The following is a 21,156-nucleotide window of genomic DNA, read 5'->3' as shown; positions in this document are numbered from 1 at the left end:
ACTTTAAGCTCTAGAGCCGTACATAGGTTTTAGTTGGAAAAGGCATTTAAATTTATTTTTAAACTCTTTTCTAAAGATATGTATAAAAATGCATACCATATATCTTACAACTCGTTGGGTACATTTTAAAACAACTCAGTGTTCGAGATTAAACATTTTGGGCAGTATCCCAGTTGGATACTAACATTTCAAAATCTGGTAACCCACCTGAGAATTTAGTATCCCAGTTAAATGAAATTCATAAATAATATCATAACAAACTTGGACGACAATGTCCTCGTTCCCAGTCTATTGAGACGTCGCAATCGAAATCACAGAATTTGTGATATTAGCAATCAAACGGAATTAGCAAAAAGGGGGGGGGGAGGTATTGTTATGGCATAGCATTAGACTGGGTACAGCTCGAAAATACTTTTACTTAACTTACCAGAAAATGACAACTTACATTTTTTAAAGTGAAAACTAAAAACACAGGATTAAAAGACCCCACCAACAACATTATATGGCATCCCAGTGGGATACTGGGTTCTTGAAGTCTGGTATCCAAAATTAAATTCTGGTATCCCTGGGATATCGGGATACCGTCAATCTCGAACACTGCAACTCATTTTAAGATAAACAGTATCTAACGGCCGCTCATGTAGTATTCTCTACAGAAACGATGTTAACAACTTTTCACACTGTTCTGAGTATTAAACTGCTATAACTATGACAGTCACTATACTAATTTTTAAAAACCAAAGTTCTGTTTATTATTTGTAAAATAGCATTTTATTACCAGTTTATCTATAAAAACTGAGACACGTAAACACAAACACTTTAAAGTATGCGATGTTATTGTGTATGTTTGCCAAATCGTGATGTCATATTTAGTACTGAACAACGTCAATGGTTTGCATACATCAAATCAGCCAATAATATTGTGCCAGGAAACGTTTTGTTCAGTATCGCGTCGCAATTTGCTATACAAATTTCAGAGATTGCTACACAATTCTAAAACGTTAAATATAGTAACTACTCCTCAATTTTCAACTAATCGCCAACTGTCGCTAATTAAAATTTTAAAAACAAAATGTTTACTGTGTGTGGTACACCAATGCATAATAATTTCTAAGTGAGAATTTTTATTTTTTATTTTGGCGGTTATGAATGCCCGCTGGTGTAATAAAAATAAAATCTACACCTTCATATGGTTGAGTTTACTACCTGACTATGGAGCTGATCCCCGTTCGTTTCTCCATCTCTCCACCGCTCCTGGCCTCGTGGTGCGGCAGTTTGATCAGCTTGAGGTGCGCCAGCTTCAGACACGATGTCATGTCTTTCGCGTCGTTGTCCTGCGTGTCGACGACGAGATTCAGCGTCCGGTCCGATGATTGGAACTGACGCATGAAACTCTCGCGCACGTCCGATATGTGGAACGTGTCTTGCATCTTGTTCACGCGCACCATCTGAGGGTGGTCGCTGTCAGAGATAAAAAAGTTTGCTTTATTTAACGACGCCACTAGGGCACATTGATTTTTTATCTTATCATCGGCTATTGGACGTCAAACATACAGTCATTCTGATACTGTTTTTTAGAGGAAACCCTTTTATGACAGGCAGCAAGGGATCTTTTATTTGCACTTCCCACAGGCAGGATAGCACAAACCATGGCCTTTGTTGAACCAGTTATGGATCACTGGTCAGTGCAAGTGGTTTACACCTACCCATTGAGCCTTGCGGAGCACTCACTCAGGATTTGGAGTCGGTATCTGGATTAAAAATCCCATGCCTCGATTGGGATCCGAACCCAGTACCTACCAACCTTTTGTCAGAAATAAAACAAGCATTAATTCTGAGGGTATGGCTAAAACAATACATGTCCCCTACTGGGCCTCACACACAAAGTTCAAGGCAAACAATCTGTCAAGAATTGATAAAACAAGCATTCTGAGAGTAGGCCACAGACCACAATTAATTTCGCTATATGTTTCTATATAGCCTTAGTGGCTATAACATTATTATTAATATCAGCAGGCCCGTGGATTTTTGTATGTACCTTTGCCGGCCCGGGTGGACACATACCTGTACCCTGAAAAGGACAACCCCTGCTGTCCAGTTCTTTCTCTCAGGATATTGGTTTAAACAAACACACCCTCTAAACCTGGCCGGAGTACACCCATTTTACACAAAAAGCACTACTTTTGCATGGGCCGGAATTACCACAAACAAGTCTTCAATGTCAACAAGTTACACATGTTTACAAACGACATGCTCTCCCCTGTCACTTCAGTCAAATAGTTGCCCCCCCTCCCCCCTCCAAAGTTCAAGGGTCATAACTCTTGTCAAGAACTGATACATTCCATTTTAGAGAGTTGTGGTCCTTGAACAAATTGCTATTAAAAGTCAAACTTTATCTGGCTATAACTGTGAAAAATGGATAAATCTCCATGACAGTCAAACTTGATCTAGAACTGTACATGCTAAAACTATACACAAAATATCAGCTCATTATCTAGAGACTGGTTCAAACATTCCATGGATCGGTCCAAACATTCCATGTACTGGTCTAAACATCCCACGAAACGGTCCAAACATCCCATGGACCGGTTCAAACATTTGATGGACTGGTCCAAACATTCCATGTACTGGTCTAAACATCCCACGAAATGGTCCAAACATCCCACGGACCGGTTCAAACATTCCATGGACCAGTTCAAACATTCCATGTACTGGTCTAAACATCCCACGAAACGGTCCAAACATCCCATGGACCGGTTCAAACATTTGATGGACTGGTCCAAACATTTGATGGACTGGTCCAAACATTCCATGGACTGGTCTAAACATTTCATGAAATAGTCCAAACAATACATGACCCAGTCCAAAACATCCCAACTACTACTAGTAGGAGCACTGCAGGATTTCTGCCAGAGGGTAAAATGGGTATGGTGCCATAACAATATTTGTTTTTTAACTTCACTTTTTGACAAAATGAATTACTCTTTATTATTACTGTATGATTTTCATAACCCTAACCGTAAACTTAACCCATTTTCTTTCTAGGGCAGGTCCCCCAAGCCCCCCCCCCCCATACCCCCTGTTGACTGTGGTTGCAATCAATTCCATAGCGCCATACCCATGAATTTCTTTCTGGCAGAAACACTGAGCAAACTGTAGTGGCAACAAATTTCCTCTTTGAATCTTGACCAAGTGTTGAATTAACAGTATGTAAGACACCACCACTTAGCCGTACATGTAGTTTAAAATATGCCGAGCCTGGTGTCACATTCTTTTCTTTCCTGTTGTGGAAATATTCAGTTACTTACGGAAACTTTGAGAATATCCTCAGTCTGAGTGGCAGTGTCTGCTGTGTGCCAGCGCTCATCTCCCTCGCCTTCAGCTGACAGACAGAATATAAAACATTACAATAACATTAACTCATCTCCCTCGCCTTCAGCTGACAGACAAAATATACACACAGATTACAATAACGTTAATTCATCTCCCTCACCTTCAGCTGACAAACGGAATATAAAACATTGCAATAACGTTAACTCATCTCCCTCTCCTTCAGCTGACAAACAGAATATAAAACATTGCAATAACGTTAACTCATCTCCCTCGCCTTCAGCTGACAAACAGAATATAAAACATTGCAATAACGTTAACTCATCTCCCTCGACTTCAGCTGACAAACAGAATATAAAACATTACAATAACGTTAATTCATCTCCCTCGCCTTCAGCTGACAAACAGAATATAAAACATTGCAATAACGTTAACTCATCTCCCTCTCCTTCAGCTGACAAACAGAATATAAAACATTACAATAACGTTAATTCATCTCCCTCGCCTTCAGCTGACAAACAGAATATAAAACATTACAATAACGTTAATTCATCTCCCTCGCCTTCAGCTGACAAACACACAGATTACAATAACGTTAATTCATCTCCCTCGCCTTCAGCTGACAAACACACAGATTACAATAAAGTTAATTCATCTCCCTCGCCTTCAGCTAACAAACACACAGATTACAATAACGTTAATTCATCTCCCTCGCCTTCAGCTGACAAACACACAGATTACAATAACGTTAATTCATCTCCCTCGCCTTCAGCTGACAAACAGAATATAAAACACAATAAAGTTAATTCATCTCCCTCGCCTTCAGCTGACAAACACACAGATTACAATAACGTTAATTCATCTCCCTCGCCTTCAGCTGACAAACACACAGATTACAATAACGTTAATTCATCTCCCTCGCCTTCAGCTGACAAACACACAGATTACAATAAAGTTAATTCATCTCCCTCGCCTTCAGCTAACAAACACACAGATTACAATAACGTTAATTCATCTCCCTCACCTTCAGCTGACAAACACACAGATTACAATAACGTTAATTCATCTCCCTCGCCTTCAGCTGACAGACACACAGATTACAATAAAGTTAATTCATCTCCCTCGCCTTCAGCTGACAAACACACAGATTACAATAACGTTAATTCATCTCCCTCGCCTTCAGCTGACAAACACACAGATTACAATAAAGTTAATTCATCTCCCTCGCTTTCAGGTGACAAATACACAGATTACAATAACGTTAATTCATCTCCCTCGCCTTCAGCTGACAAACACACAGATTACAATAAAGTTAATTCATCTCCCTCGCCTTCAGCTAACAAACACACAGATTACAATAACGTTAATTCATCTCCCTCGCCTTCAGCTGACAAACACACAGATTACAATAACGTTAATTCATCTCCCTCGCCTTCAGCTGACAAACACACAGATTACAATAACGTTAATTCATCTCCCTCGCCTTCAGCTGACAGACAGAATATAAAACATTACAATAACGTTAATTCATCTCCCTCGCCTTCAGCTGACAAACACACAGATTACAATAACGTTAATTCATCTCCCTCGCCTTCAGCTGACAAACACACAGATTACAATAAAGTTAATTCATCTCCCTCGCCTTCAGCTGACAAACACACAGATTACAATAACGTTAATTCATCTCCCTCGCCTTCAGCTGACAAACACACAGATTACAATAAAGTTAATTCATCTCCCTCGCCTTCAGCTGACAAACACACAGATTACAATAACATTAATTCATCTCCCTCGCCTTCAGCTGACAAACACACAGATTACAATAACGTTAATTCATCTCCCTCGCCTTCAGCTGACAAACACACAGATTACAATAACGTTAATTCATCTCCCTCGCCTTCAGCTGACAAACACACAGATTACAATAACGTTAATTCATCTCCCTCGCCTTCAGCTGACAAACACACAGATTACAATAACGTTAATTCATCTCCCTCGCCTTCAGCTGACAAACACACAGATTACAATAACGTTAATTCATCTCCCTCGCCTTCAGCTGACAAACACACAGATTACAATAACGTTAATTCATCTCCCTCGCCTTCAGCTGACAAACACACAGATTACAATAACGTTAATTCATCTCCCTCGCCTTCAGCTGACAAACACACAGATTACAATAACGTTAATTCATCTCCCTCGCCTTCAGCTGACAAACACACAGATTACAATAAAGTTAATATCATCTCCCTCGCCTTCAGCTGACAAACACACAGATTACAATAACGTTAATTCATCTCCCTCGCCTTCAGCTGACAAACACACAGATTACAATAACGTTAATTCATCTCCCTCGCCTTCAGCTAACAAACACACAGATTACAATAAAGTTAATTCATCTCCCTCGCCTTCAGCTAACAAACAAGATATAAAACACAATAAAGTTAATTCATCTCCCTTGCCTTCAGCTGACAAACACACAGATTACAATAACGTTAATTCATCTCCCTCGCCTTCAGCTGACAAACACACAGATTACAATAAAGTTAATTCATCTCCCTCGCCTTCAGCTGACAAACAAAATATAAAACAACACACAGATTACAATAAAGTTAATTCATCTCCCTCGCCTTCAGCTAACAACACACAGATTACAATAAAGTTAATTCATCTCCCTCGCCTTCAGCTAACAAACAAGATATAAAACACAATAAAGTTAATTCATCTCCCTCGCCTTCAGCTGACAAACACACAGATTACAATAACGTTAATTCATCTCCCTCGCCTTCAGCTGACAAACACACAGATTACAATAACGTTAATTCATCTCCCTCGCCTTCAGCTGACAAACACACAGATTACAATAAAGTTAATTCATCTCCCTCGCCTTCAGCTAACAAACAAGATATAAAACACAATAAAGTTAATTCATCTCCCTCGCCTTCAGCTGACAAACACACAGATTACAATAACGTTAATTCATCTCCCTCGCCTTCAGCTGACAAACACACAGATTACAATAAAGTTAATTCATCTCCCTCGCCTTCAGCTGACAAACACACAGATTACAATAACGTTAATTCATCTCCCTCACCTTCAGCTGACAAACACACAGATTACAATAACGTTAATTCATCTCCCTCGCCTTCAGCTGACAAACACACAGATTACAATAAAGTTAATTCATCTCCCTCGCCTTCAGCTGACAAACACACAGATTACAATAAAGTTAATTCATCTCCCTCGCCTTCAGCTGACAAACACACAGATTACAATAACGTTAATTCATCTCCCTCGCCTTCAGCTGACAAACACACAGATTACAATAACGTTAATTCATCTCCCTCGCCTTCAGCTGACAAACACACAGATTACAATAAAGTTAATTCATCTCCCTCGCCTTCAGCTAACAAACACACAGATTACAATAACGTTAATTCATCTCCCTCACCTTCAGCTAACAAACACACAGATTACAATAACGTTAATTCATCTCCCTCGCCTTCAGCTGACAAACACACAGATTACAATAACGTTAATTCATCTCCCTCGCCTTCAGCTAACAAACAAGATATAAAACACAATAAAGTTAATTCATCTCCCTCGCCTTCAGCTGACAGACAGAATATAAAACATTACAATAACGTTAATTCATCTCCCTCGCCTTCAGCTGACAAACACACAGATTACAATAACGTTAATTCATCTCCCTCGCCTTCAGCTGACAAACACACAGATTACAATAACGTTAATTCATCTCCCTCGCCTTCAGCTGACAAACACACAGATTACAATAACGTTAATTCATCTCCCTCGCCTTCAGCTAACAAACACACAGATTACAATAACGTTAATTCATCTCCCTCGCCTTCAGCTGACAAACACACAGATTACAATAACGTTAATTCATCTCCCTCGCCTTCAGCTGACAAACAAGATATAAAACACAATAAAGTTAATTCATCTCCCTCGCCTTCAGCTGACAAACACACAGATTACAATAACGTTAATTCATCTCCCTCGCCTTCAGCTAACAAACAAGATATAAAACACAATAAAGTTAATTCATCTCCCTCGCCTTCAGCTGACAAACACACAGATTACAATAACGTTAATTCATCTCCCTCACCTTCAGCTGACAAACACACAGATTACAATAACGTTAATTCATCTCCCTCGCCTTCAGCTGACAAACACACAGATTACAATAAAGTTAATTCATCTCCCTCGCCTTCAGCTAACAAACACACAGATTACAATAACGTTAATTCATCTCCCTCGCCTTCAGCTAACAAACACACAGATTACAATAACGTTAATTCATCTCCCTCGCCTTCAGCTGACAAACACACAGATTACAATAACGTTAATTCATCTCCCTCGCCTTCAGCTGACAAACAAGATATAAAACACAATAAAGTTAATTCATCTCCCTCGCCTTCAGCTGACAAACACACAGATTACAATAACGTTAATTCATCTCCCTCGCCTTCAGCTGACAAACACACAGATTACAATAACGTTAATTCATCTCCCTCGCCTTCAGCTGACAAACACACAGATTACAATAACGTTAATTCATCTCCCTCGCCTTCAGCTGACAAACACACAGATTACAATAAAGTTAATTCATCTCCCTCGCCTTCAGCTGACAAACACACAGATTACAATAACGTTAATTCATCTCCCTCGCCTTCAGCTAACAAACACACAGATTACAATAACGTTAATTCATCTCCCTCGCCTTCAGCTAACAAACACACAGATTACAATAAAGTTAATTCATCTCCCTCGCCTTCAGCTGACAAACACACAGATTACAATAACGTTAATTCATCTCCCTCGCCTTCAGCTGACAAACACACAGATTACAATAACGTTAATTCATCTCCCTCGCCTTCAGCTAACAAACACACAGATTACAATAAAGTTAATTCATCTCCCTCGCCTTCAGCTAACAAACACACAGATTACAATAACGTTAATTCATCTCCCTCGCCTTCAGCTGACAGACACACAGATTACAATAACGTTAATTCATCTCCCTCGCCTTCAGCTAACAAACAAAATATAAAACAACACACAGATTACAATAAAGTTAATTCATGTCTCTCGCCTTCAGCTAACAGAAAGTAAAATAAACACAGAGGTTAGCAATATAAGTTAATTTGTGTCTTGCACCTTCATTTAACAGAAAATAAAATAAACAGAGAAGTTAGCAATAAAGTTAATTTATGTCTTGCACCTTCATTTAACAGAAAATAAAATAAACAGAGAAGTTAGCAATAAAGTTAATTTATGTCTTGCACCTTCAGCTAACATAAAAATACAACAACATGCAGATCACAATAAAGTTTATTCATCTCTCATGTCTTCAGCTAAAACAAAAAATAAAACAGCAAGGTAGTCAGCAATAAAGTTAATGAATGTCTCTCGTCTTCAAGCAACACAGAAAATGAGACAAGGTGGTCAGAAATAAAGTTAAATATAGTGATAATATTATATTATTTTCATATTGAGAACAGTCATTTAGAAATATGCAATAAACAAAACAAAACATAGTAATAATCCACTTCAATAATGTTAAACACAAAATATGTTTTGATACTCATGATCTACTTGTAATTATGCAAATTATGCGTGCGATGTAACAATAGTGATATTAGGTCAGTTGTAACTCTGAGAATATACTTTTAGTGTTGAGAAAATGGCAAAGTTGACGCAGTCTTTACTAACAGAAAACAAAATCTCACCTTACACTTGCCACAAATTTACATGTGACACCACCAATTAAAACATAAATTATTATCTTCAAGTTTTTATCCACATGTTCACTACAAATGATAGCAAACAGACCATTTCACGAATATTTACCTGCTTCAGTTTCTTTATGTCTTCATCCAACTCCAAATTGTCCAGAATGACAGCCACAAACAAGCTTATAACTATCTGGAGAAATCACACACAGAAACATGTAAGACCATTAAATGTATTCAGTATTATTAAGCAGAAATATCAACATGATCATTAGTTACACAATTATCTGTATATCAATGTTTTAAAATTTCTATAGCTTTTAATGCATAATGCTTACTACTATACTTAACACAGTAATTATAATATTTTTAACTGTTATATTTATTTTAAATTATTTAAAAATCAAATACTATATATTATATGAATGAAAACTAAAAGAATGTATCACACAGTAGTAGTATATTCCCATAACCATATCACCTACTTCCGTTGCAGAATTAAGAAAATTGCATATTAATGCCCTCAAAAAGATAGGGACGAGAGAGCATTTGGAGGAAGGACACTGAATTGTTACATATTAATACAATTGTCTACAAGATCTAAAATATATTCAAATAGTGATTTTGGCAATTAATTATATGAGATGTATACATGAAAGACCGGGGGCCTGGTATTCCTTGTAAAATGTATCAAGTCCAGGGTGTTTGAAATATAACTGCTTTTCTTGTGAATGTCCATTTTAGGGACTGCAGTGTCAACACAGGCTCCAGAAAATCTTCTAAAAAGGGTCTGATATTGTGTTCATATATAACTTATTTCAAATACTAAATTTAAGAACTTTAAATTTAGGTCATTTTCATTTGTCAAACATTTAATGAAGTTTAAATAATTAGTTTTAACATACATATAAAATGGGAACTGTTAAACCTATTAAATATTCCCTAAGGCGTAAAATTGTACACATAATTATTCTATTCCTTTAGCTTTTCCTACGCTTAGTGATATATGAACATTAAATTTAAACAATTCTAAACATCTACGAACCAGACAAAAGCCAGATATTTTACATAAATACCAATGACAATAACGGACAGCAGTAATTTAAGATAAAACACAGAGATTCAGAAACTGGTGTTGGTGGCATATCTGTAATGGCTATTGTTTTGCAATTTACTGGCTACAGTGAAAACCCTCTAAACTGGACACCCTATAGACCAAGTAAAATGTCTGGTTTTAAGAGGTATCTGGTTTAGAGAGGTTATTTTCTGTACTGATTTTTAAAAACGGACTGAAAAATGTCCAGTTTTGGAGGAATTCCGGTTTACAAAGGGTCCGGTTTTAAGAGGTTTTACTGTATAATTATTAATCAGTTGTAATTCATGTACAGGTACTTTCAAATAATGAGAAACCAACAAAATAGCTTGTCTTCACTGTAAGGTCGTGTTCTTCAGGACAGAGTAGAATACATGTAGGATCTAATGGGCCATATATAAATATAGATCACACCTCGTTTAATATCCAGGGTCTTCAAATTGAATTTTGAGTAATAGTAACAGTTACATTCAGAATGTTTTTGGATAAAAGTAAGCTAATGAGTAATGGAGTAAAAGAAAGAAAGACATGTTTTATTTAACGATGCACTTAACACATTTTATTTATGGTTATATGGCATCAGACATATGGTTAAGGACCACACAGATACTGAGAGAGGAAACCCGCTGTCGCCACTTCATGGGCTACTCTTTCCAATTAGCAGCAAGGGATCTTTTATATGCATCATCCCACAGACAGAATAGTACATACCACGGCCTTTGATATACCAGTTGTGGTGCACTGGCTGTAACGAGACATAGCCCAATGGGCCCACTGATGGGGATTGATCCCACACTGTCCGCGCATCGAGGGAATGCTGTATCACTGGGCTACATCCTGTCCCTAATGGAGTATGTCATAGGCTTCATCCTCGAACTCATATTTCAAGATAATTGCTCAAAAATGGACAATACATGTTTGACTTTGACTCTGTATTTGACTAGCTGAGTTTAATTTGGGGGAGAGATGTGGTCTCACTGGGGATGACCAGAGTTTAGCTTGGGAAGGGGGGCAAGAATGTGACCAGATACTGGTTCTCAATTAGGGACTATTTATTATTATTTCAATAACATCAAGAAAGATTAAATCTGTTTGTAAACTTGCAATCAACACCAGTCACTGATTTTTATGTGAATAACATAAACTTTAAATTGAATTCCAGTGCTTTGTAGGAGAAACCAGTAACAAAAGATTTATACACTGTGAAAAATAATTTTGACCAAGAGATTAATTATGTTGTTTTTAAAGGAAAACTACATTTGACTAATAGATTATATTGTTTTAAAAGGAAAACTACATTTTCAGATCACTTCCAACAGCTACAATGTACATATATATAGGTATAACTGTGAAAAACAAGTATCAGTATACATGTACTAATGGAGACATTTTATTTTAAATTAACAAATTCAATATACTGTTTGAAGTGCAATTATATATATATATATATTAATTATATATACAGTAGAATCTCGTTGGGTTGAACTTGGAAGGGTCGAATACACCGCAACGCTCGAACCAAAAGCAAAGTCCCAAGTTACACTTACACTATGTTAACTGAATGGTTAGACCGAACTACCCAATGGATCAAACACTTTTTTTTAACAATGACGGGGTTCAAGCCAACGGGATTCAACTGTATGTACATAATATACATATTGTAAAATATTAAATGCAATTATAGGTTAAACTGAATATCAAACAAAACCACAACACAAAACAAGAAACAAACATACTGAAGATTACAAAAGGAAGTTTGCTGACAACATTCTGTTGCTATGGATATAGCACTGTATTAAAAAAAAAAAAAAAAAAAAAAAAAAAAATAATAATTAAAAAGCTACCCAGAATGACGGGCCTCAAAACGACGCTTCTCCAACTTGCTCTGAGACAAAGAAATAACGATTACCGTAAACAACCCATCAAACAGCCGTGTGGTCAGTTTTAACAGATGAACAACAGCAAGTCACATATTGTTAGAGAAATACGGTAATACAAGTACGGTATGTTATTATATAATGCAAATCAGCCTCTAATTAAAGCGTGTGGGGGGGGGGGGGGAGAAATGTATTTTAAAAGTATAATCATTATATAAGCTGAAATTAGTAACAGGGGACTAGCTTGTTAAAAAAAAGTGGGGAAGAAGATAAAAAAAATGGGGGGGGGGGGGGGGGAAGAAAAAGAAAAAAACACAAAACATTGTTATCTGCTATAAAACAAATTTTCTTTAAAACAATCCCCACATTAGAGATATTAAGGACCTATCACTTTTAAATATAACTACATGCATATAATATGTAGTTTATATTAAACAGAAAAAAATAAAGTTTGGTTTGTTTAACAACACCACTAGAGCACATTGATTCATTAATCATCAGCTATTGGAAGTCAAACATCTGGTAATTTTGACATACATGTATAGTCATCAGAGGAAACCCACTACATTTTTTCTAATGCAGCAAGGGATCTTTTATATGCATTTTCCTAGACAGGATAGCACATACCACCACCTTTGATATACCAGTCATGATTAAACAGACAAATTCCTAAACTTTTTTTCCCAGTGATTATTGATGATTAAGTACTTCATGTACATAAAATAAGGCATACTGAAAAGAAAAACTTAATAATTTGATTGCCATAAAATAAATCATATTAACTGTTTAGCAATTAGTAACACTGGGTTTAAGATGTCGTTTCGCGAAATCACCAAATGTGATTTAAGTTGAATTTGGCGAGTATTTTGGTGAGAATTTGGTGATCATTACAATTTCACCAAAAGGTTAATTAAAAAACTGTGTTGTTTGTATGTGTTTAGTTATTTGAAACAATAATTCTGTTTAACTGAATGTTACTTGAATGTGGCTAGATTTTTTAAAATCAAATTCACCAAATTGCTAAAAAAAATAAAATTCTTCCAGCTTAATTAAACTCTATACATGAATATGTACTAAAAATAAATATTTCAAATAAATATATTCTTAATATTTTATTGCTACAAAATTAATTAATTTAATTAAATTATGTATATTAAAAAAAGAAGTTTATTAACTGTGTATTTTAGAAAAAAATAGTCACTCAATGTATCCATGCAATTTATCACTATTGAGATTGTTTACCCTTGCTGCTGGTAACTGAAATAACTGAACACCACAGTCAGACAAATATCTTTTTAAGTCTACTGTAAGTTACATGTACCGGTACATGTGGGTACAGTCAACCACTATTGTGTCATACTTACCAGAGTCAGAATATTACTAATGTTGATACAAGTACAGAAAGGTTGAAGTCATTGAATGCTTCAAATAGACCCAAAACACATCATTTCATTTCAATTTATCTTCATGTGGAGCTGCCACTTAAAACAAAAGTGATTTCATTTTATTTCATTTCAAACTTATTTTCGTGCTTATATCTAATTAAGGTTCAAGCACGCTGTCCTGGGCACACACACCTCAGCTATCTGGGCTGTCTGTCCAGGACAGTGGGCTAGTTGTTAATCGTTAGTGGTCAGTGAGAGGAAAGAGGGTGTAGTGGCCTTACACCTGCTGTTTCCATTCAGCTTACGGTTTCCTGTTGGTCTCCATGACTCTGACACAACAGTGTTCGATTGTATTGACTTCTACTCTAGATATACCTACATGTAAATATACACAACTAGCTAAATATTAATCTTACTAGTCACAGTCTCACACTAAATATAAATTATGATTTGTAATAATTAACATTAATTAATATTATGTAATTGTTTACGATTATATACATACAAGTAGTCATGATGTAGTCATACAGGTATATATATACAGATATAGATATATATATACACATGTACATCCAGTCAGAAAACTAGTATTAGTAAAATTAATGATAAGCAATACTAATATCCCCCCCACCCGATGTAACAATTAAATGATTGACAATGTATAGTTTTGTTATAAATTCAATTTAAAACAGATATGCAGATGATTTCTTTGTTTTGTACAGTAGGCCCTACCATAATACAATATTTAATTATAAACTAATCTTATATATATTTCTTTTCTTTTTTAAATAATTACAATTATAATTTAAAAAAATAATAACAAAAAAAAAAAAAAAAAAAAAAAAAAAAAAAAATTTAAAAAGAAAAACCCCACAATTTTTTTTAAAAAGTATTTCTTCCTTTAACTACTCCATGCCAAACCTAAATACCAATCGGATCACAATTAGAACTGACAAGTTTCAATAGAGGGATACAAAAATGACATATGCTACTTTCTAAACAAAAGTCTTAAGATATTTGTCTGAGAATACAACATGTTCATGGAACAGTTAAAATATGACACTAACTGTTCCACTGAGGGTGGCACTTCACCCTCAAACCGGACCTAAATCTACATGTTGCTCAAATATGACACAAAACATAAACCGCACAGTTTCCATGGTTTTTATTTTATACCACTGAAAAAATAACACAAAAAGCTAGAATGTTTGAAAAATAATTAAGTTGCCAGATTATTTATCATTCAGTTTCTGGTTTTTTTTACTTAGAATATAATTATTTTGTTGAGATATTCAATGGTGTAGCCAGCATGAGGCAGACGTGGCGCTTGCCTCGTCTGGAAGTTCCCCAGATTTATTTTATTTTTCCCATGACACCGATATTTACAAGCATTTTTTCCTCTCTGGCTATGCCCCAGATATTTGTTTTTCAAACGGGATGAAAATGTTATACATGATTCTAAAAGGTGTGTTTTGTGTTTTACCATTCAGCTTTCATTTGTGAACTTGTACACATTAATTTATTAGTTTATTATGATTTAACATAGGTAAACTTGTTTCAAAGTTAGTAGCATTTATAGCCTATCTAGTTGTTAACACAAAATTTAAAAGCCAAAATTGAATTATTAAAACAAATTATAGTATTAGTAATTAAAAGTATAGAAAAAATGAAAACTTATGAATAATATCTCTTTTTATTTTTTTTCCATTATTAATCAAATTCATTAAGTGAGCATATGAACTAACATGAATATACAATAACTAACTGAAAAGTGAGTTCAGATTTTATATAAAGATCAACTGCAGGCATTAAAAAAAAATCCCTGATCATATCTGAGCAAAACATAATTCTATCACTAACGAGAGAAAGTTGGAGAAGCTGTCAAAATCTTGATTGCCAAGCAGAGTGGGTTGCCTTGGCAACTGAAACCATATGTCTACAACATCCACATAACGCCCAAAGCTTCACAGAGCACGACAGACGGAGAACCAGTCGATGACGTCTGTCTACTCACCAAGGTCACAAAGACGTGGTAGAGAATAAAAAATATGGCCACCAGTGGTGCGATCCTCTCCCCGGTTCGCACCATGGTGATATGCATTACCTCTATCCAGTTTTTCTGGGTTTGAATTTGAAACATAGACATGAAGGCCTGTTTGAGAAAAAAGGAACAAGAAAAAAAGTGAAGTCAAAAAAAAGAAGAAAAAAAAAAGTTGTGCTTAATAAGTTAAACAGCCAATGAGAATGCTGGAAGCAGAGCAGTCATCCAATCAAACATCGGGTCCTAATAGGTTAAACAGCCAATGAGAATGCTGGAAGCAGAAAAGTCATCCAATCAAATGTTGTGTTTTAGAAAAAAATTGGTGGCAGCCATGCATCTGTAAAAAAGACCAATGTTAGGGTATGTTAAGTGAAGCATGAACAGTGTTATTGGTAACTGTGCACCGGTTATATGAGATGTAAGAAACAAAATGTCTGCATAATAACTCAAGAAGTCACACCCACATTTGTCATATACACATGCAGTCTTGTATAAGATGAGAAACAAAATGTTTCTATGCTATCTTTAACTCAGTGTCATCCTAGAGAGAATGAAATGGGAGTCATGGTGGTTGGAATATTGCATCAAGTTTTTAATAAGTATTACAATAATTTAAATGATTATGACCTCCATATTTCATATTTTGAAATAGTTTGTTCATTTTGAATAACTAACATTTTGAAAACATCAACTATAATGTTGTAAATACTTACTCAACCCCTGCAATTAATTAAGAAAATGTCTTCGGCAAAACACGTGAAAAACAAATTGCCATGGAGAATTAAAAACTACACAGCATTGCCGATTGCTGTGGGTTATTGCCGAGGTTGTTACTGTAATATATGACAAGCATGTTGCAGTGACCACCAGTGTTATTCATGTTATAAATATGCCTGTGTACAGTGTTACAGCCATGCCCAGTGTAACTACTGCACAGTGAGAAATCGTGGAATTACCATCATGCCATGCAAAGAAGAAGGATTCTCATATCAGATAGGCAAGATCTCCACGTCATGCAGGCAAATCCTCCATGAAAACAGACGGACAAGATGCATACACCTACAAGGAAAGTAGTTAGAAATACAAACAATAAAAAAAGAGACATTTTATTAAAACATTTATTAACTTCTCCGTACACACATAAAAAAGAAGAAAATATATTCAGGTTAAAAAGTAATTCAGATTTGTTCACCCACTAACAAGGATATGTCATGGTACGTGTGTATGAATAGGTTTGCCTGAAAATATGGTTTGCTGTACACAAATGTACATTATATCCAAGAAAAACAAACAGCAAAAGAAAAAATGTTTTATAAATATTCATCTACTCTCTGCAGACAGTACATGTTGGTTTTTTAAAAAGTAGTTTAATCTTGTTTTATTCACCAACAAGATTGTCATGATAATATACCGAGTCCACCTAACCCTAATATTCAAATTGAACTGACAACTTAAAAGAATCCAGTAAAATGATTGTCCTGAAATTACACTGCAAGCAGCCAGAATATTGTATTCTCATAACACATCATCCTTTATAGTTATACCATTTGATTTATCAAAACTATAGACTGATTTCTGCAGTTTGTACATTCACACATGCCAGCATGGAACCAGTCAATTCACACAAGTTTAGAAAATCCATCTGGGTCAATGAATATGAAAACCCCCAGCATATAAGGAAAAACGAGCTACATTAAATGTTCAAAAATAACATGTATAGTTCCCCTTTTTACCTTTCGGCGAACCGGCCAAAACTGCACAAAAATTCCTTCATGAAAACTGCACCATATTTTCTTTTTGACGTAATCCTACGGGATATTCAAAATTCAATAGCATCAAACTTGCCCCTGCCTGCTACCGACCATGGTCGAGCTGCTGGTGCTCCCTTGCACTTGTCAGCAGGGTCGGTCCCTTTTTCTGTCCATATGACAGGTGGGCGCTACAACAGCTTGTTCTGAATGTGCACGTAAAACCCTACGACCTACCTATAAGAAAAGGACCCAAGCCCTGCGTCATCCTTTCAAAACTAAGTGCCTAATTAGCACCTACATGTAATGGAACACTATTCTTTCGACTGCATGACAACCTCACGAATGACTAAAGTATGCTAGAATCTTATCATTCACCAAAATGAACCATCAATTTTGAAAATGATACCGAGCATCCAAAAAATCTGGTTGGGATGGGAAAAAATCAATCAGAGCTTGAATCCACCATTGATGGTTCGATCCTGTAACCCAAGCACCTCAGGCGAGTGCTTCACTGAAACTTTTAATACAAATGCATTATCAATGATAACTTGACACTCACATGGACAAAGGGAATAACTCTTGGACAAGCTGATGCAGATCACAAACACGAGACACACACAGTTACGGTACAGTAACTGGTGAGCAGACAGAATGTCAAAGGACAAAATGTCAGCGGTTAAAATGTCAATGGTCAATATGTCGAGGGATAAAATGTCTACCATTAATGGGATCTCGGTCAAAATGTCAACCTGTGTGTGGGTATTTTGTGTGGGTATTAAGAGTGAGAGAGAGAGAGAGAAAGAAAGAAAGAAAGAAAGAAAAGAGAGAGAGAGAGAGAGAGACAGAGAGAGAGAGACAGCGAGAGAGAGAGAGAGAGAGAGAGAGAGCAGAGAGAGAGAGAGAGAGAGATGTATGTATTAGGTTAAGAAATTAAAGTTCCTTGCTCATTACAAAATTTGGAAAAATTAGAGCATGCATGCTTCATTGTTGGTTGTATGCCTCATTAGTTAACCTGTCTTTGATTATACAAGAAGAAGAGGTATTGGCATTTAAACACAAAATTCCATTACCCATGTTGTTCTGTTATTGAGAAAATCATATACAAGTTTAGAGTTGTCAAATGTATACAAGCAGTGTTTTGATTGGTCAAATGAAAGTTATAGAATATTAAGTTTTTTTATGTTTTTGGGTTGGGTTTTTTACAAATTATGTATAATCTGAAAGTTGACCGTTTGACCTGGGTACCACTTTAATAGCAGACATTTTGGCTGATGACATTTGTTCCATTTCGGGTGATTGATCCTACAACCCACTGTACTCTGCAGGACTATGGGAATAAGATTTTTTTTTTCAATAGCCAGCTGGGCTAGTAAATTTTAAAAATCCACTAGCCCACAGATATTATCACTAGCCCGAGATTTTTTCTCAAATTGTATGACCACTTTCATTTGCCATATATAAAACAAACCATTTGTCAGCATAGTTTTACTCAAAACTGTGAGTAGCCAGACGGTCTAGTGAGTTTTGATATCGATTTGCCAGGTATGTTTCGTTACCGTTTCAGGTGAGCGGACGAGTGCAATTCCACAGTCCTGCTCTGGTGAACGCTTTACCACTGTCACATCCAGCACAAACAATTATGTCCTGAAGTCAGGTGTTTTGTAAGTGTTATTTTACGGAGACTCATCAAAGCAGTCACATGCAAACCAAACAGCCCAGGATCATGCCATTCCCACAGCTACCATCATGTTGGACCATAATTAGAGGGACCATAGTTTTGAGAACAGTCATGAAAAAGTAAGAAACCACTCGTAAGTATGATGCTTCAGTTACCAGCAACATCAACAGATATAACTACTCAATATGGTTATATACCGGAGTGCTCAGCTCAACAGTGTTTTTTTTTCTTTTTTCAAATATACCCGGTATTGTTGGGGATTTTGTCTTATAAAAAAGTTGATTAGTTTCAGACACAAAGTTAACGTGGTAGTGTCAGAGATTATTTTAATTATTAAGAGAGAGTCAGAGAGAGAGAGAGAGAGAGAGAGAGAGAGAGAGAGAGAGAGAGAGAGAGAGAGAGAGAGAGAGAGACAGACAGACAGACAGACAGACAGACAGACACAGACAGACAGAATGAGTGAGAGGAGAGAAAGGAGAGAGAGAGTTAGGGAGAGAGAGAATGAGTGAGAGAGAGAGGAGATAGAGAGGAGGAGACAGAGACAGAGGGAGAGACGAGAGAGTAGGGTTAGACAGAGAGAGAGAGACAGACAGACAAAGAAAGGATGTTTTCCATGCTCTTTCCCCATAAAGTCGATGAATATTTAGCAGAATTTTGTGAGCTAAGCTGAACACGTTGCTATAGATACAGAATGTTACTATGAATACTAAACTTAGAAAACAGAATGCCATGATTCCACAGAGTGACAAGCCTATAGCTGGCCTATGGGTATACATGTATGTGAGCTCATGTCGAGATGAACTTACCACACTAACAAAGAGGTGGAAGATTACGAAATACCAGTACGCCATTGTTAGAAAGCCGTACGGTATTGTGGCATTCAAATCGTCAGGTATGTCAATCCATCCCTCCGACGTCATTATTTGAAACATCGACTGCACAGCCTAGTGTTAAGAAAAACAGCTGTTACAGCAAACAATAGCCATCTACGGGAAATGCATCCCAGCTAGGTAACAAACGAGTGACTGCGAGCAAATATTAATGCCATTGGTATGCACTAACCAATATACATAAAATGTATACAATACAAATTATCTGATAATGTAATTGGGTATGCACTAACCAATATACATAAATATATATGATACAAATTAGATGATACTGTAATTGAGTATGCACTAACCAATATACATAAATGTATATGATACAAATTAGCTGATAATGTAATTGGGTATGCACTAACCAATATTCATGAAAAATATATAATAGAAACTAGCTGATAATGCACATTGTTATATCTCAGTGTGCACTAATCACTATAGTCGATGTGTGTAATGCACTACAGTACATGAATACATGTAGGAAGTAACCGACTATGATACATGTATAATAATTGTACTAAATATTTAAAACAAAATATATGAAATAATGCACTTCTATCATTTGTACCTATATGTTGCAATGCACTGTGTTTGATAATATTTATTTTAAATGTGTGCTTTCCTCATGAAGCCAGTTCTAAAATTCAAAACCTAAACACAATAACTGGCTAAATGCCATGATAAAACATTTCAGATATACAGGTACACATGTATACATGTATGTCTGTACAGTGTACAGTGTACATGTATATCAATTCAGTAAATATTGTTATAAATATTTAAAAATGGCAAGATACAAATACACAGAGATGAAAGTGGGTTAACCAAAAAATCCTGAAATTTGTATTTGTGTCGTGTACTAAGATGGGACCTATAGGGTTAGGGTTGCACAATGGTCGAAAACAGCAGCCCCCATTTAGAATAGAAGCAAATTATCAGACAAAACCATACAGGGCTAGCTCTGTGTGAGCAAAAAATTTCGCCAAATAATTTTTTTGCAAAAATTGCAAAATCTAGTTATTGTCTAACAAAATATCAATTATCACAAATATTTTGGCACCAAAGTGAAATAAAATTCACTAGTTGTTCTTAAAATTCGCAGTTGGCGAATTTGGCAAGTGGCAGAGCTAACCCTGCTATATATCCTAAGTGATGGATGGAGAATATGGAAAATTTTGAACATTGGAAAATCTGAAAACAGTGCTAGCTATACACATGTACATACAGACGATAAAAAAATAAAAAATCAGAATTCCAGATAAATCCGAAAACGTTCATCTCTGAATACATGATTGCGTGCCAAGAAACAACTGGCTGGAATGCATTTCCCGGGGAAATATTTCACAGCAAAAAAAATTGTTTGT

General features: G+C 36.0%; 1 protein-coding gene across 1 annotated transcript in view; it reads right to left on the bottom strand.

Annotated features, from left to right (window-relative positions):
- Nucleotides 1–21,156, bottom strand: part of LOC121373344 (sodium leak channel non-selective protein-like) — an 86,866-nt gene that overhangs the window by 41,746 nt on the left and 23,964 nt on the right. Inside the window, exons 14-16 of the mRNA XM_041499927.1 lie at nt 9,205–9,279; nt 3,309–3,382; nt 1,207–1,461 (exon numbers count right to left, since the gene is read on the bottom strand). Coding sequence (XP_041355861.1) covers nt 1,207–1,461; nt 3,309–3,382; nt 9,205–9,279 — 404 coding nt within the window. The remainder of the gene's footprint in view (nt 1–1,206; nt 1,462–3,308; nt 3,383–9,204; nt 9,280–21,156) is intronic.

The sequence above is a fragment of the Gigantopelta aegis genome, chromosome 1 (genome assembly GCF_016097555.1).
Source record: "Gigantopelta aegis isolate Gae_Host chromosome 1, Gae_host_genome, whole genome shotgun sequence".
NCBI lineage: Eukaryota > Metazoa > Mollusca > Gastropoda > Neomphalida > Peltospiridae > Gigantopelta > Gigantopelta aegis.
The sequence above is the reverse complement of the archived record's forward strand: the minus strand, read 5'-3'. Positions and strand labels throughout refer to the sequence as shown.